This window comes from Hyla sarda, chromosome 3 (assembly GCF_029499605.1).
Source record: "Hyla sarda isolate aHylSar1 chromosome 3, aHylSar1.hap1, whole genome shotgun sequence".
In the NCBI taxonomy this organism is placed as follows: Eukaryota; Metazoa; Chordata; class Amphibia; order Anura; family Hylidae; genus Hyla; species Hyla sarda.
Genome location: NC_079191.1, coordinates 292,804,164 through 292,822,560, shown reverse-complemented (window position 1 = coordinate 292,822,560; position 18,397 = coordinate 292,804,164). Strand labels below are relative to the sequence as shown.

The 18,397-nt window shown below is 40.4% G+C and overlaps 1 protein-coding gene across 25 annotated transcripts in view; it reads right to left on the bottom strand.

The window, feature by feature from the left end:
- The window catches only part of AFDN (afadin, adherens junction formation factor), a 567,513-nt gene that overhangs the window by 291,661 nt on the left and 257,455 nt on the right, over positions 1-18,397 (bottom strand). For all 25 annotated transcript variants that reach the window (XM_056566867.1, XM_056566890.1, XM_056566880.1 and 22 more), the window contains 2 exons: positions 4,631-4,725; positions 3,268-3,530 (listed from right to left, as the gene is read on the bottom strand). In XM_056566867.1, coding sequence (XP_056422842.1) covers positions 3,268-3,530; positions 4,631-4,725 — 358 coding nt within the window. The remainder of the gene's footprint in view (positions 1-3,267; positions 3,531-4,630; positions 4,726-18,397) is intronic.

The following is an 18,397-nucleotide window of genomic DNA, read 5'->3' as shown; positions in this document are numbered from 1 at the left end:
CCCATGATCATGCACGTGGCACCCAGTTTTTAATCAGTGCCCGGAGCGTGTTCGCTCCGGGTCTGATTACGCTCGACCGCAGAGCCAGCCGCGGGTGATGTCACTCCCCCGTGTGACGTCACGATCCGCCACTCAATGTAAGCCTATGGGAGGGGGCGTGATCGGTATTACGCCACCTCCCGTAGGCTTGCATTGAGGGGTGGAGCGTGACTTCACACGCGGCCGGCTCTGCGGTCGAGCGTAATCAGACCCGGAGCGAACACGCTCCGGGCACTGATTACAAACGGGGTGCCGCGTGCATGCTCGCGGGTGTCCCCAGCTGCGGGACTCCTGCGATCAGGCATCTTATCCCCTATCCTTTGGATAGGGGATAAGATGTGTAAGCACCGGAGTACCCCTTTAATGGAATACTCCAGTGGAAATTTTTTATTTTTTTTTAAATCAACTGGTGCCAGAAAATTAAACAGATTTGTAAATTACTTCTATTTAAAAATCTTAATCCTTCCAGTACTTATCAGCTGCTGTATTCTCCAGAGAAAGTTCTTTTCTTTTCAATTTTTTTTTCTGTCTGACCACAGTGCTCTCTGTTGACACCTATGTCCATGTCAGGAACTGTTCAGGGAAGGAGCAAATCCCCATAGCAAACCTCTCCTACTCTGGACAGTTTCTGACACGGACAGAGGTGTAAGCACTGTGGTCAGATATAAAAGAAATTTAAAAAGAAAAGAATTTCCTTTGGAGCATACAGCAGCTGATAAGTACTGTAAGTATTTAGATTTTTAAATAGAAGTAATTTACAAATCTGTTAAACTTTTTGGCACCAGTTGATTTAAAAGAAAAAAATTGTTTTCCACCAAAATACCCCTTTAAAGTCAATGAGAGTTTCAGGACCAGTCCTCCCCCCCTCCCCCCTTGATGCCCACATCTCAGTGAGAGCTGTGGCATGCCAATATTGGCACTCCTAGACAGATGTCACAGATTTTTCAAAGTCACTCATGCTGTTTAACACATCTGTCATATTCTTAGACTGTCTAGTCTAAGTTTAGTCCAACTTCTAGGATTTTTTGGCACCTGGTGTCACATTACAAGCTATGCCCCTTTTGCCAATGCCATGCCAGTTTAGTGGTACCAGGAAGAAAAAAAAATCTGCATAAGATTTTGCTACCATTGATTTCAATGGGTCAGCAGTAAATCAGCAAGTGACCTTAATGGCAGATCAATAGTAGCAAAAATTGCTTGGGATTTCCTGCAGAGGGTTATATGCATGTGAACAAACCCTTATGTTTGTGTGATCATACCCTATTACCCTAAGACAGTTTTCAGGTATCACTAATGCCAGAATTGGTGCACTTGTAATCTTTAATATATAGGTTTAGATCAGGTGCAGGTGAAATGATTGCTACCTGTGGTTGTGTTACATGGAGTAACTCTTCAAGAGACTGCACCACATTTGACTACAGGTTGGTGTTTTGCAGCTCAGTTCCATTGAAGTAAACAGAGCCAAATTGTTATATCGCACACAACTGGTGTGGTGCCGTTTTTGGAACAAATTAGCTTTGTTTTACTATTGCTGGATAACCCCTTTAGAAGCTTGCTACATACTTGTTACTGCAGGTAGCAAGCAGGTTCTCTTTTTTGATATATATATATATACACACACACACACATACACACGGGAGTTTTTAAATTCTGAATCATAAAAACAAAATTCCAGTTTGTGGAAAAAGGCAGGTTGTGATGAATTTTAAGCCAAAGACATAACAGATATTTCTCAATCTTTTTGAAACCTTTAATCAAAAAGCTGCATCAAAAACTGCTACAAGAACTAAATGTAGGATCCCCTTCTAAAGAGGTGTTAAGCACTTTAGTCCAAATGGAATGTTTCCTGAATTTGCACCCTTTCCCATGATGTCTGAGCAAGTCAGAATGGGAGGGTCAACTTTCACAAACGCCCATACTATGTTGTCAAGGTAATGGTGCCACCACAGGGGCTGTGTCATTAACGGTGGGCAAAGGCTGTATCGAACAGTCACTAACTCGAATGACTGGAGTTCCTTCAGATGAATATTTAAAGGAGTAATCCGGTGGAAAAAACATTTTTTTTTTCAAATCAACTGGTGCTAGAAAGTTAAACAGATTTGTTATTTCTATTAAAAAAATCTTAATCCTTCCAGTACTTATCAGCTGCTGTATGCTGCACACGAAGTGGAGTTGTTCTTTTCAGTCTGACCACAGCACTCTCTGCTGACACCTCTGTCCATGCCAGGAACTGTGGAGCAGGCGAGGTTTGCTATGGTGATACGGATAGAGGTGTCCGCAGAGAGCTCTGTGGTCAGACTGAAAATAATAAGTCAAGTTCCTCTGGGACAAACCGCAGCTGATAAGTGCTGGAAGAAGATTTTTTTAATAGAAGAAATTTACAAATCTGTTTACCTTACTCGCACCAGTTGATTTGAAAAAAAAAAAAAATGTTTCCCACCAGAGTACCCCTTTAGGGGCCCAATTACACAAAATAATCAACATCCTGTGAAGTAGGATCAGCAATCAGTCAAGGAACAAAGAAATGTTGATTTGGCAGCTGATTGCTCCTTTAGGGTCTATTCATGCCAATTTGATACACAGGATTTTATGCTGGGGATTTCAATGTAAACTAAATGACAACACCACTTCAAATCTGCAGCATCAAAAATGCGGAGGATACTGTACCTGTGAATAAATATATAAAAAAAAAAAAACATTCTTAGCCCCTCATTGGCACTCTTAAGAAAACAGAAAACACAATTTGGCTGTACAACATTTCTAACTATTAACAACCTGTATAATGATGTTAAACTCTTATCACTGTTAAATGCTTGACATTTCTTACAGGTGTATCAAAAATAAAAATTTGGCCGGGGTTTGGACGTTCAGCCTCCCACCGATCCATGCAGCTAAGCACTTCACTCCCTGGCTTGCTGGTCAATCAGACTCCTTAGCAGGAGATGGGCTCTGTACATAGAACTGGACTCCTGCAATGAGTGCAGCAAGCTGGACAATAAAGTAAATCAACTGCCTGCTTCTCCCCGCTCTATCTAATGATCACCCAGGCTGAAAACTCAATGTGACATATCCTGACACATCAAAAGTCGCATTAACACTTCAAAAACGTTTATCCTAACAAACAGAACATGTACAGAATTAACACTGTGTGCGGGTTTCCAATAAGCACACAGCAGGTCATGTATTAAGGATGTGACTAAGTAATTTACTGGAATTTCACCAACTTACCCAGTCTTATTTCTTTGTCCTCTAACCATCTGTCCAGCATCTGAAGGCGTTTTACCCAGCAACTGATCATGACTGGGATCCACAAATTTAAAAACATGGGAGGACCCAAACTGCAATTTCACACCACTGTGTAACATGGTGGTTTCAGAGATGCGCTGACCATCAACGTATGTATCTGCATTAACATTTCTTGGAGTAACCGTCACTATACCGTCCATATTTGTAAGATCACAGTGATGGGGCTGTATCCCTGGTCCAAATAACTGTTATAAAAGGCAAAATAACCAGACTAACCAAACCAGGCAAGCAAACACAAGGCAAACACTAAGCATCAAATCAGAGTCATTTAAAATGACAGTTCCACTTTACAACTAGGAGGGATAAAAACAATACAAAAGTTGAAAAGTGTAACTGTCAACATCAAGAGGTTAGTAATTACAACTTATTCTGGGATGTTCACTATAATTGAAAACATTATTTCAAGACCATAAGGCTAGGTTCACAGTTTTTGGTCAGATGAGAATAGGAGCTTGCACAGTACACACACAGTGCACAAAAAAAAATAAGATGTAGCTGCTTACACTTCAATAATACAGGTGTTTTAGCTGAAATCCCTGCTCTGACTGGATGGGTGAATTAAAGGGGTATTCCAGGAATTTATTTTATTGCTGCAGGGGCTGTAAAGTTAGTGTAGTTCATAATATAGTGTCTGTACCTGTGTGTGACAGTTTCTCAATTCTTATGTGATTTTCACCCCAATATTTATTTTTAACAGCCTACAAAATTACTGTTGTCTCAGATTTTTCCCAGGTTGCAATGCGTCCGAGACCTGACCTCACTAGTCAGCTGATGACAGGGAGCCTGTCTGCTTCAATGGGTGGAGCGATCGCTTGGTGGGAGAGAGATCAATCTGCAACTAATGCAAAAGCTGTAGGCACCCTGATTGAAAACCACAGGTCTTGTGAATGAATGCAGCTCATTTAGATTTCACTGGGTGGGGTGGCTGATGTGTGGGAGGGAGGAAAATGGAACTATGGGATTTGTAGGCAAAAGAAGAAAACTCAAACATGAAATACCAGTTCACAAAAAGCTAGCCACAGTGTTATGGTAACCTCAAAACATAGCCATTTAGCCCCAATACAAGCCCAGATTCTTCCTAAGCATGTGCATTACTTTCTGCCAGGTACGTATTAAAATCAACTTATGGTGGATAACCCCTTTAATTTTGCAGCCACTTACATGCACTGTATGTTAAATAAAGTTTTAAGACGCAACAGCCCATGAAAGGCTGTTTATGGCTATTGTAAGACAAACAGTTAGCACACACCTGAATTTTCTCTTATTTATATAAAAGAAATATCACCTGTATTGAATTCTCCTCCAGTTTTTCCGTTCCAACCTCTGTGACACTCATCTGAAGTCTATAAAGCTTTGGCTTATCTCTAGAGTCTGAACCATCTTAATTGTAGAAAGGAACATAGACAAATAAATTAGAAGCAAAACATAAAAAATTACAGATTTTGCCAAGAATATAAATAACACAAAAAAAAATGCAAAATAAATCATTATAATATAGTAAAACGTTTATTCCATTTCTCATTGTTTTTATTAATATAGAATGTGAAATCACAAAGTTTTCTAATGCACAGAATATAAACGTCTGCTCACATACCTTTCCATTATTGACTCAGTAGGCCCTTCTCGAAAGAAAAAACAGTCCCATGGGCTAAATGAATTGACTAAACATGGTATCAGTCATGTGGCCTACTACATACACAAATATTATGTGGGTCCTGGCATTCAAGTAACATAATTAAGTTCTGCTTCTAAAACTACTAAAGCATCACGAATTACAGCAGGATCTCCATATCAGGTTTGTAATGTTCTACGTAGAAGCAACTCTTACACTCTCCTCCCAGACTTCACAGTAGTGTTAAACAATAACAATGTTTTTTTTTATATATTGTGACACAAACACATGTATATGAAAACACATGCATATTATTCCAAGAAAAAGGTTACCGTTTCCATACATCTTGAACTGTAATCCTCCCGAGTAGATATTCCAATAACAATGATAATTATTTTACCATTTAAGGCTGGGTCCACACTACGTTTTGTCCCATACGGGAGCGCATACGGCAGGGGGGAGCTAAAACCTTGCGCTCCCGTATGTGACCGTATGCGCTCCCGTATGCCATTCACTTCAATGAGCCGACCGGAGTGAAACGTTCGGTCCGGTCGGCTCATTTTTGCGCCGTATGCGCTTTTACAACCGGACCTAAAACCGTGGTTGACCACAGTTTTAGGTCCGGTTGTAAAAGCGCATACGGCGCAAAAATGAGCCGACCGAACGTTTCACTCCGGTCGGCTCATTGAAGTGAATGGCATACGGGAGCGCATACGGTTACATACGGGAGCACGAGGTTTTAGCTCCCCCCTGCCGTATGCGCTCCCGTATGGGACAAAACGTAGTGTGGACCCAGCCTAACTCTGTTGCTTACTGAATTCCTGGGATCACATGGAGTGAGGTTTATCAAAACCTGTGTATAGGAACAGTGGTGCAGTTGCCCCCATCAACAGATTGCTTCTCTCGTTTTTAAAAAGCCCTCTGAAAAATTTATGAAGCAATCTGATTGGTTGTTACAGGTAACTACTCCACTTTTCCTCTACAATGGTTTTGATAAATCTCACCCATGATGTGCATATTTGTGTGTGTAATTTGGGCATCACATGAGTGTAAAGCATCCATGGGCAAACTAACAGCATGAAAAGATTAATCTAAGGGCTATGCCACTCCATTGTGCAGAGACAGGAATGCCTTCCCATTTTTACACAATTCCTTTAGAGGGAATGGCAACCATCTCACTATAAAAATAACAGATGGTCGGGCAGTGGCAGCTGCAGTCCCAGCAGAAAGTGCTCATTGACCAATAAATAGGAAAAAGAAGCAATAGGGGACTAAAAGTCAAACAACTTAAAAAGGGGTAGTCCAACCATGGCAAATTGCTATTTCTGGCTCCTACAACCTGTTTGCAGCAGCAAAAGGTGGTCAGAAAAGCGCTACTCATATGGCATAGCTCTGCAAGCTACACTACACTGTTTACCCAACTCCCAGAGTTACAAATTGTGTGTACACATACTAATACATATATATATATATATATATATATATACATACACACATATATATGGGTGTGTTTGTGTGTGTGTGGTCACACGCGCTGTATTTTTGCAGTGTATCTCTTGCCCCTTTAATATCACACTTAGTGAGTACAAGGTGGGCCATGGTTGGTAAATTACATCCACAGACACTTGAACTATACAATGAGTTGCGTGACAGAATAAACATGGGGAGAATTTACTCTCACTGTCATAGGTCACTAGTATCCCAGTAAACACTCCACTATCTCTATACACACACCTAGGAGACTACAGGTCCAGGTGTACACAAGTTGTCCTGTAACTATGTGTTACATCATTATTATGCATTAATTGGGTGGGACACATTCTGCATACATTCACATCACACACAGCATCACAATAAAGATGCAACGGTCGGTGTGTATGTTGTGTCGCCGATGAATGTGATCTTTACATGTGGCAAAATATAAATATTGTTTTTACTAGTGATATATAATGGTCGCTCGCTCTCACAACACATATTGGACTACAGCTGTTAGCTCATATACAAGATGGCTGCGGTTGTCACTGCACACATAGCGGGAGAGCTATTAAAACCTGTGCAAAGGAAAAGTAGCCGATAGCAACCAATTAGATTGCTTCTTTCATTTTGCAGAGGCCTTGTTAAAAATGAAAGAAGAGAGCTGATTGGTTGCTATGGGCAACTGGCCAACTTTCTCTCTGGACAGATTTTGATAAATCTCCCCCATTGTGCTTTCAGTTCCCACAATGCAAAGACCGTTCCAGCGATCGGACATCAGTACATGACTCCAGTAAATGCACTTTCACTAGCTTTGCAAACAGAAGACAACCAGTTCAGGTATTGTGTCTGACAACTGACCTGGCAAGTGCCGGACCATTATTTTATGTAGTTATGGCATTACTGTATACACACATACCCTTTTGTTTTTACCTTTTTAAACAGTACATCAAGGCTATAAATTTGGCAAATATGTTGGGGCATTCTGTACGAGTACACATACAGCAATGTAAACAAAGCTTGACAATGTCTAAATTTCACATTAATAGAAGTGGCACGGTACTTTTATAAATACATGCCTTTATACCCACAGGGAGTCAAAGGTAACATTTAGTTTGACTCAAATCAAGAACACATTTATGTCATGGAAAACACATTTATGTCATTTCACGAAATCGTTACAGTTACATAGTTTATAAGGTTGAAAAGACCAGAGTCCTTCAAGTTCAACCTATATCCCTATTGAGTCCCTACTGTGTTTATCCAGAGGAAGACAAAAAGATAGATTACTTACGTAATCTGTTTTTCCGATAGCTCCTGACGGCACCCGTGGAGAGGACCTCCTGCCGCAGGACAGAAAACCTGAGGATATAAAAATAAGCCACACCTCTCCACACCTCAGTTGAAGATAAAGTACTCCGATAAGGAACCAGAGGAAATTGTGTTTATATATATATATATATATATATATATATATATATATTAGGGATCGACCGATATCTGTTTTTTAGGGCCGATACCGATAATCGGTGGAGGTTAGGGCCGATAGCCGATAACTTATACCGATATTCCGGTATAAGTTATCGGCTATTTATCCCCCCTCGACACCGCTGCAGGTCATTGATTTAAAGCGGGCGCTTTAAATCAATGCACTGCAGTGGCTTTTGCGGTGCCATAGGCCGCCGCCGCCACCCGCTTCTCTCCCCTACCTGTCAGGGTGGTCCGGGCCATCCATCCTTCCTTCCTGTAGTGTCCGCGGCATTGCGGGTGGTGGGTGCACCGGTCCGGGCTGTCCTTCTCCACTCCGGGCAGGCTCCGGCCTAGTACGGTGTGCAGTGACGCCAGTGCGCAGCGACGCACCTGACGTCACGGCGTTTATGCAGCGTACTAGGCCGGAGCCTGCCCGGAGTGGAGAAGAGGACCCCCGGAGAAGGACAGCCCGTACCGGTGCATCCTCCACCCGGAATGGCGCCGGACACTACAGGAAGGATGGATGACCCGGACCACCCCCATTATGGGCAAGTTTATTTTATTCTTTTTATTGACTCGGAGGGTGGGGGAGGGGCCCGACCGGTATAGCGGTATGGGCAAAAATCCATACTGGTATACTGCCCAGGACTACGGTGGGGGTGCGACGCGGTGGGTCGGGGGGGCGGTCGCGGTGCGGTGGGGCGGGTGCGGTGCGGTGGGGGGCGGCGCGGGGGGCGGGGCATTATCGGCAAGGTAATTGCCGATACCGATAATGCCCAAAATCGCGATTATCGGCCGATAATATCGACCATACCGATAATCGGTCGATCCCTAATATATATATATATATATATATATATATATATATATATATATATATATATATACACACACACACATATATATATATATATACACATACACACAAATGTATTATTTTTTTTTTTTAAGGGAGGGAATTATGAGGGGTGAGCTATCGAAAAACAGTTTCCCGGTAAGTAATCTATCTTGACCTAGGCGCTGATGGCACCCATTGAGACTATGTTAGAAATTAGATTAAGAGGGGGGGGGGGGAACAATAGCCTGCAAAACCTTGTGGCCAAAGGATAATTCTGAAGCAGGATTTAATTGTAACCTGTAGTGTTTTAGAAATGTATGGCAGGAGGACCATGTGACGGCCTTACATATTTGATCTAAAGAAGCTTCAGCTTTGTCCTTTTTACAGACCGCGTCTAACATCTAAATTATTAAAAGCTTGTTCTATAACATTTTTGGGGTCAGAGCAGAAGGAAGGAAAAATAATTTCTTCATTCTTGTGAAATTCAGACACAACTTTAGGTAAAAAGAATGATAAAGTTTTTATTATGACACGGTAGAATTATTGTGTAAGGCGGGAATGCAGAGAGCTTCGAGTTCCCCAACTCTTCTAGCTATGAGAAAACACATTTTCAAAGTGAGGATTTTGATAGGTAACTTATCTAGGGGCTCAAAAGAAGGACCTGAGAGCGCGTTCAAAACAAGGTTTAGATCCCAGGGAGGAAATGTGGTCCTTGTTGGTGGATTTAATCTTACCGAGATTAATCTTTTAACTGCAAGGTCTTCTGCAAATTTACAATTGAAAAAGGTGCTGAGAGCCGAGATTTGTACCTTTATAAAGTATTGGGACTCAGATGTTTCTCCAGACCTTTTTGTAGAAATCTAAGGATTAAAGGAATATTCGGTTGAGATAGAGGAAGTGATACCGGCTAATATTGATTACTTCCTCAGAAAAATCCCTCATTCCATCACCCTTTCAGCATCCACGCAGTCAAGTGGAGACGAGAGGACTGCGGGTGGTGTAACAGACCCTGAGATAGCAGATCTACTCTGTCTGGAAGGGATGACAAACAAACAGACATTGTTCTCAGAAGAGTGAACCAGGGTCTTCATGGTTAAAAGGGTGCTATTAGTAAGACATGAGCCCGATCCTGTTTTATTTTGTTCAGAGTTCGAGGGATCAAGCGCAGAGGAGGGAATGCACATGGTTTTTCTTTTGCCCAAGATTGAGAGAAGGCGTCTACTGGCAGAAGGTAACCTGAAGGATTGAGGGAGAAAACTCTGCAAAGTTTCCTGTTTTTCTGAGAGGCAAACAGACCTATTGAGAGCTTCCCAAATCTTCTTTCTACCATAGAAAAAACTTCTTCGTTGAATGCCCATTCTGACTGGTCTAACTGAACCCTGCTCGGATAATCAGATACTCTGTTTTCCTTCCCTTTTAGGTGAACAGCTGAGAGGGAAGCAAAATGAGATTCGGATAAAAAAAAAAAATTTGGAGAGAGATTCTGTAGTGTCTTTGACCTTGTTCCCCCTTGCTTGTTTAAATAGGCAACTGTGTGCTGTGGTATTGTCGGAATAAATTGCTACATCTTTGCTTTGAAGATGAGAAATCAGAAAAGAAACAGCGTGTAGAACCGCTTAGAGTTCTTTGTAGTTTGATGATGAATTGATCTGAGAAAGAGACCACTTGTCCTGAAGAAAAATTTGATTGAAGAATGCCCTCCATCTGCATGGACTGGCCTCCATGGTAATTGAAACCCTTTGCAATAGGGACCAAGGTATGCCCTGGACTAATTTTTGGGGTTCATCCACCAAGTTAACAACATTCTTGCTTTGGAGGAGATGAAAATTTTTTGATTTAACGAGGGTACCTGGCCATTCCAGCTGTTGAGAATACTTGCTTGAAGCTTTTGGGATTTGAATAGGGCACACTTTAATTCCACTATACAGAACGTAAATAACCCTAGCATGGACATAGCTTCTCTTATTGAGCAGACATGAGTTAAAAATAAATCCCCTGCCTTTTTTGAGACAATTTCTAGTTTTGACTATGTGACTTGTGACTATGGGCAGGAAATATTTTTGAATGGTCGAGTCTAGAAGAATGCCTAGAAATTTACAATCTTTTGAAGGAATGAGATTTTAATGTTTTAGATTTAAATTCCACGCTAAAGAATTTAGACTTGAGTAGACCTCCTGCAGTTGGTTTTTCTAAGAGGACTGCGGATTGGGATACGATCAATAGGTAAGGGATTAAAAGAATGTATTTTGTCCTTATGAAGGCCGCCACCTCCGCCATTACTTTTGTGTAGACTCTTGGGGCTTGAGAGACTCCAAAGGGTAGAGCTCAGTATTGTAGGTGTGTGCACATTCCATCTAAAAAGACTGCTACCCTCTGTTCAGGGCCTTTAAATTTATGATCACCCTGAAGGAACAATTCAGTTTCTTCACTGGGGAGAAAGGGGAATAAAATCCCTTGCCCTCTTCCTGTGGAAGAACAGGAATTAAGTTTTTGTTTTTTTTAACGAAAGGGTTTTTATCTGACACCAAGGCATTTTGTTTTAATGGGTCTGCCACTAACCCAGTGGGAAGAAATCTGTCCAGAGGAAAACAACAGAATTCCAGAAGACGACCTGAACGGATTGTACTTAAAACCCATGGGCTGGAGGAAATGCCTTCCCTGGCCCCCACAAAACCGGACAGACACCCCTCCACTGGAAGGGTGGTGTCCCTTTTGAGTGTTTTTAGGATTGGAATCCTTGTCGAGGTTAAATAATAATTTCCCCTTGGTAGGAACTTTTAATTTTTTATTGTCTTTGGGTCTAGGATTCTGCCTCCTATGTTGTCTTTTCCCACAAAAGGAATGAGAGGATCTAGCCTGGAGTGGGAACCCCCTTTTTTCTGGAACATCGTCCAAGACAGGCCCAAACAGGTTGTCGCCAGTGCACGGGATAGAGCATAATTTACCCTTTAGAGGCTGTATTCCCTTTCCAAGGTTTGAGCCAAATGGCTCTTCTAGCAGAGTTGGAAACGACAGCAGCACGGGCAGACAATTTAACCGAGTAAAGAGAGGCGTCATTCCAAAAATCTGCCACTTTAGATATAACAGGAAAGGAGTTGAGAATCTCATCTCTAGGAGTTTTATCCACTAAGTGGGATCTAAGCTGAGATAACCATACTCTCAATGATCAAGAAACACAGGCAGATGTTATATTAGGTCTTAAAGAAGCAGCAACAGTCTCCCAGGTTTTTTTTTTTTTTTTATTAAAGTAATCCGCCTTCCTGTCCATAGGATCAGGAAGGGATTACAGATCCACAAAGGGAAGTGCTGTTTTTTTTTGTCATTTTAGCTACAGGAGCATCCACTGGAGGAGCTCAATCCCAACACTTAGAATCAGCTTCTTCAAAGGGGATATTTCCTTTTAAGATACCTAGGAAGAAGGGATCTTTTGTCAGGGTTTTTCCTTTCCTTATAAATAACCACTGATACTTTTGGGTACATTAAAAGTGCTGATTTTCCTGGGATTAAGACTTTCATACAAGGCATCTTCTGCCGTAACAACCTTCTAAATTCATAGACAATCTGATTTAAGTAATTGATCAGTGTCATCAACAGAGAAATTGGGAAGAAAAAGTAAAAGTAACCTTATCCCAGGCGCTCAGACATCCAGAGAGAATAACACAACCAGGTAGAGGATGCAGAAGTCAAGTTACTTGTTTTATCTTGAACAGCAATAACTCATTTCGGGACAAAACAACCCTTTCTTCAGATTGACGGGGTACATAAAATATAACAGACATGGGCTTTTTATATGCTTGCTAATAAAAAACAAAATGGTGGTAGGGTCAGGGGTCAAAGTTGCAAAACAGAAAAATTAAGTTCAAATGAAGCATATTCCAATGTTAAATAAAAGAATACTAGCTGAAAAAAGATACATTGCACTTAAATTTGCACTTAAATTAAACAGTATAAGTAAATATATAGAATCAAAATTGATAGTAGTCTAACAAGTTTTTCATCCGGTGGAAGAGAAACTGAGGATTGGTCAGCAGATATTTGACTCTCTGCGCTTCATGGAGTGTAAACACATCCGACACGCCGCAGCCCTGTAGTGAGAGGAGCTGAGTGGGTGGTAGTGACGGACACGTCGCTAAGGGGCGGGTCCCAAAGTGTTTCAGAGCCAATTGAAGACTTCTGGATCTGGTACTTTATCGTTTAAAGCCGGGAGCGAGCCGACAGATGGCGGGGATCGCTCGCAACAGCTGGAGGTCACAATTCATTTTAATACAAGTGAGGTAAAGGTAGTAAGTAGCAAAGGTGTCCTGGAAAACACTAAATGAATTGTTAGTACAAAGGAAGAAAACGAACCTCATAAAGCAAAGGGGTTGGGATCGTTTAAGAGTAAATTTAGTATAAAAAAAAAATCTATATAAATATATTAAAATCAGACCATGAAAAAAGTGCAATGTTATCCCCTTAAGGACCAAGCCCATTTTCACCTTAAGGACCAGGCCAATTTCATTTTTGCATTTTCCTTCCTTCCTCCTCGCCTTCTAAAATTCATAACTCTTTTATATTTCCATATAAGGGCTTGTTTCTTTGCGTGACCAATTGTACTTTGTAAAGAAACCTCATTTTACCATAAAATGTACGGTGAACCCAACAACATTTTTTGGGGGAGGAAATGTAAATGAAAAACCACAATTTTGCACATTTTGGAGGGTTTCATTTTCACACTGTACACTTCACGGTAAAAATGACATGTGTTCTTTATTCTGTGGGTCAATATGATTAAAATGATACCCATAGCTAGATACTTTAATATTTTTGTACCTCTTAAAGAAAATCTAAAACTTTTTGTACAAAATCAGTAATCTAAAATCGCCCTATTTTGACCATCTATAACTTTCTTTTTCCGTCTATAGGACGGTATGAGGGCTCATTTTTTGCGCAGTCGTCTGGACTTTTTATCAATACCCCATATGCACATATAAAACTTTTAGATCACTTTTTATAAATTTTTTGGGGAATAAAATAGGACTAGAAAGCAGCATTTTTGGACTATATTTTATTTTTTACATTTACGCCGTTCACTGTACAGGATCATTAACATTATATTTTGATAGTTTGGACATTTACCAAATACCAAATATCTCAGACCAGAGCAGGAGATGCTGGTAGATTGACAGAGGCAGGTGAGGGGACCTCCGTCCTCCATTACAGATGACCGGATCCCCGCGGCAGCACTGAGGGCGATTCGATCATCTATTTTAATATGGGCACTGCCCACAGATGCCGTGATCTGTACTGACCATGGCATCTGAGGGGTTAATTGTGGACATCCGCACGATCGCAGATGTGAGCCATTACCGGCGGGTCGGCTGCTGCTAGCAGCCGGAACCTGCCGTGTATGACGCGAGCACCACTCCGATGCTCGCGGTCATACTCAGGACGTAAATGTACATCCTGGTGCACTAAGTACCGCGCACCAGGACGTACATTTACGTCTGTGGTTGTTAAGGGGTTAAAGGGGAATCATTTGCTTATACGTCACCATAGCTTGAAGTAAGCCACAAGGGCCCTGTGGCTTTTCCAGACAGCTATAATATATATATATATAGATACACATTGATATTTATTTTTAACAGCTATGCTTATTGTGATTCTTTCTTAATACAATTTTTTTAAATTATTTATTTTTCAATTATTGAGATCCAGTATCCATTTAACTTTGAGCACCATCCCTTTCTATTTGTCTAGATATGTAAATTACTTATTTCCTTTCTGTCTGACCACAGTGCTCTCTGCTGACACCACTGTCCATGTCAGGAACTGTCCAGAGAGGATTTGTCCAACAAAAAAAAAAAAAAAAAAAGAACTGTGGAGCATACAGAAGCTTATAAGTACTAAAAGGATAAATAATTTTAATATAAGTAATTTACAAATCTAGACAAATAGAAAGTGACTGTGCTCAAAGTTAAATGGATACTGGATCTCAATAATTGAAAAATAAATGTATTTAAAAAAAATTGTATTTATTAAAAAAATCACAATAAGCATAGCTGTTAAAAATAAATATTGATGTTATCTCTCTCTCTCTCTCTCTCTATCTATATCCATATCTATATCTATATATATCTATATATATCTATCTATCTATCTATCTCTGTCTGGAAAAGCCACAGGGTCCTTGTGGCTTACTTCAAGCTATGGTGACGTATAAGCAAGTTATACAATACAATAAAGCATATAAAATAAAAAATATTGAGGACTACTGCTGAATTAAAATGCAATTCTTATATCACTATAAAGTATTTTTTTAGTATTTTGCTCAGACAAATAATGAATGATGCAATAGTCTCTTATTAGAGTAAAACATTTTCAAATGTCCTTTAATCCAGCAAGTGGCAATTGCTCAACAGCAGCAGACCTCGAAGTCTGGACGCGTTTCAGGATTGCCATAGATCCTTTCCTCAGCAGCAAAGATACTGAGGAAAGGATCTATAGCGATCCTGAAACGCGTCCAGCCTCAATATATATAATGCTATCACTATCTAGTGAGGTCTGCTGTTGTTGAGCAATTGCGACTTGCTCTGATTTATTTTTCTCTTATGACAGATTATTTGACTGTCTATCTGCGAGCTCATCGCGTTCCATTGCTACACGAGGACACCGAAGTTATTATCTGCCGCAGAGCAGACAGCCATCACCGTGAATTTGACCTACAAGGACCCCCTCAAGGAGACAGTCCTACAACACCGCCACATCGGAGTTGCGCTGACAACTCCAGGAGCTGTAAGTATCCGCTGCTATACCTGCACCAGAACCAGCTTCAATCAGTCTGAACTAACGGAGTAGTGCCACCGACTCAAGCAACTGCGAAAATCACTGCCGTGATCTACACTCCTGAATCCCGCTTGCAATCAGAGGGAGAGGTGAGAGGTGCATAGAACCAACATTTTATTATTTACTGCCAAATAAAACAACTTACAGTTATCTCCTTGCCGGACATAGGTGCATAGCACCGCTGTAACATTTCTGCAGTTGCATTGTTGCAAAACCTCTAAAGACATTGCTGAACAGTTACAATAACATTTCTGCAGTTGCATTATTACAATACTCCTATAAGACATTTTTTTGCCGGATTAAAAGCATCTGCAGGTCATTTTGCCAGATTTAAGGACATTTGAACATATTTTACTCTAATTAGAGACTATTGAATCAATCATTATTTGTCTGTGCAAAATACTACAATATACTTTATAGTGATATAAGAATTGCATTTTAATTCAGCAGCAGTCCTCATTATATTTTTTTATATCCTTTATTGTATAACTTGCTTATACATCCCCATATAACTTGAAGTAAGCCACAAGGGCCCTGTGGCTTTTCCAGACTGCTATATATACATATATAACATCGATGTTTATTTTTAACAGCTATGCTTTTAAATAAACATTTTTCAATTATTGAGACCCAGTATCCATTTAACTTTGAGAACAGTCACTTTCTATTTGTCTATTTTAGTAGCTTTTTACACCTAGGGTATAGGTGTAAAGACGGCTAATTGCTCAGTTCAAGGTGGTTTGAAGATAGGTGAGCACTTTACACTCCTTTTTTCTAATTTACAAATCTGTTTAACTTTCTGGCACCAGTTGATTAAAAAAAATAAAAAAAAATAAATAAAAAAGTTTACCAGCAAAGTACCCCTTTAAATAAGATTTGAATTTACTAGGCAATGGAATTAGATATGTTATAGCATAAATACCAGGTATGCTACCAATATAAGAAGTACAAAATGAAGAGTGGCATGGATTATGAATATATCATCATGTCAGGGGAGAATTGCAACATATATAGAGATGTGATAAAAACAGCCATAGAACATGAATAAAATATAGCAGAGGTATAAATATTAATATTATGAGTCCAAGTCAGTGGATATGATGAATAAATTAATAAAACACTATAGGTTGCTTTCAGTATATTCATTGAGACCTAGAGGTTGTAATGTTTTAAGTTTAACATCAAAGTTAAGTAAAGTAAATATATCAGTTACACAGTGTCCCACGGCATGCCTCCACTCATCACAAGGTAAATTTTTCCAATGTTTGTATTACTGCTATTGAATGTATTGATAGAGAGATCCCCCAGAGATTCAATGTCTTAGGTAAACGTGAAAACTAATGGGTTTTAAAACTTAAAAGGAGAACTGTCATATGTTTTGTCCCGCACTATCCATGGGTACGTGTGGATAGTGCGGGTGACGCTGAACATTTTGAGTCCTACCTTTCCCAGATCCGCTGCACCCGGCCCGCAGCACCGCTGGCTAATGAATATTCATACGTTGTTTTACACTCTCTGTCTCATCTCGGCCGAGTCCTGGACGATACTGCGCATGCACCCTTACTCCAGCGGTGCTCCGGACAAATGAAGCAATGCTGAAGATCGCTTCCGGGTATAGAAGGAAATCCCGCACATGCTCAGTATCGTCCAGGACTCGCCCGAGATGAGACCGAGAGTGTAAGACAACGTATGAATATCCATTAGCCAGTGGTGCTGCAGGCCGGGCGGCGGTTACATCACAGTGCCAGTTGAAGGCAGTAACCCCCCCCCCCCCCCCCCGTGCCAGTTAGCAGCTAATTTGAATATACTGAAAACCAGCTATAACGGGCGAACGGCGCAGCGGATCTGGGAAAGGTAGGACTCAAAATGTTCAGCGTCACCCGCACTATTCACAGGTACCCATGGAGAGTGCGGAACAAAACATATGACAGAAACCTATAGTGGTTATTTATTCATCATATCCACTAACATTGATTCATTATATTAATATTTTTACCTCTGCTATAGGTTATTCATATTCTATGGCTGTTTTTATAACATATGTCTATATATGTTGTAATTCTCCCCTGATATGAAATTATATTCATAATGCATGCCACTCTTCATTTTGCACTTCTTATATTGGTAGCATACCTGGTATTTATGCCAGTTGTTACAGCAATTTTTGTGTATATCTATTCAAATATTGTTATATATTCTTTAGCATATTAATATATTTTAACATATTAATATTGCACTCTTTAGTGCCACCCCCAACCTCCTTTAGTTTAACTAATCTGATTTTAATTTAATTATCTTTCTAGTTCCATCCCCACATATTTGATAGCACCATAACATATCTAATTCCATTGCCTAGTAAATTCTAATCTTACTTAATATTGCCCTGTTTTCATGCTCTGATTTTTATATATTTATATGGTTCTTTTTATACCAAATTCACACTGTACGATCCCAACCCCTTGGCTCTATGAGGCTCGTTTTCTTCCTTTCTACTAACAATTCGTTTAGTGTTTTCCAGGACACCTTTGCTACTTACTACCTTTTCCTCACTTGTATTAAAAAGAATTGTGACCTCCAGCTGTTGTGAACGATCCCAGCCGTCTGCCGGCTTGCTCCCAGATTTAAACGATAGAGGACCAGAGCCAGAAGTCTTCAATTGGCTCTGAAACACTTTGGGCCCCGCCCCTTAGTGATGTGTCCTTCACTACCACCTACTCACTACAGAGCTGCGGCATGTCATATGTGTTTACACTCCATGAAGTGCAGAGAGTCAAATGTCATCTGCGAAAATCACTGCCGTGCAGGGAGTCAAATGTCATCTGCCGACAAAGCCT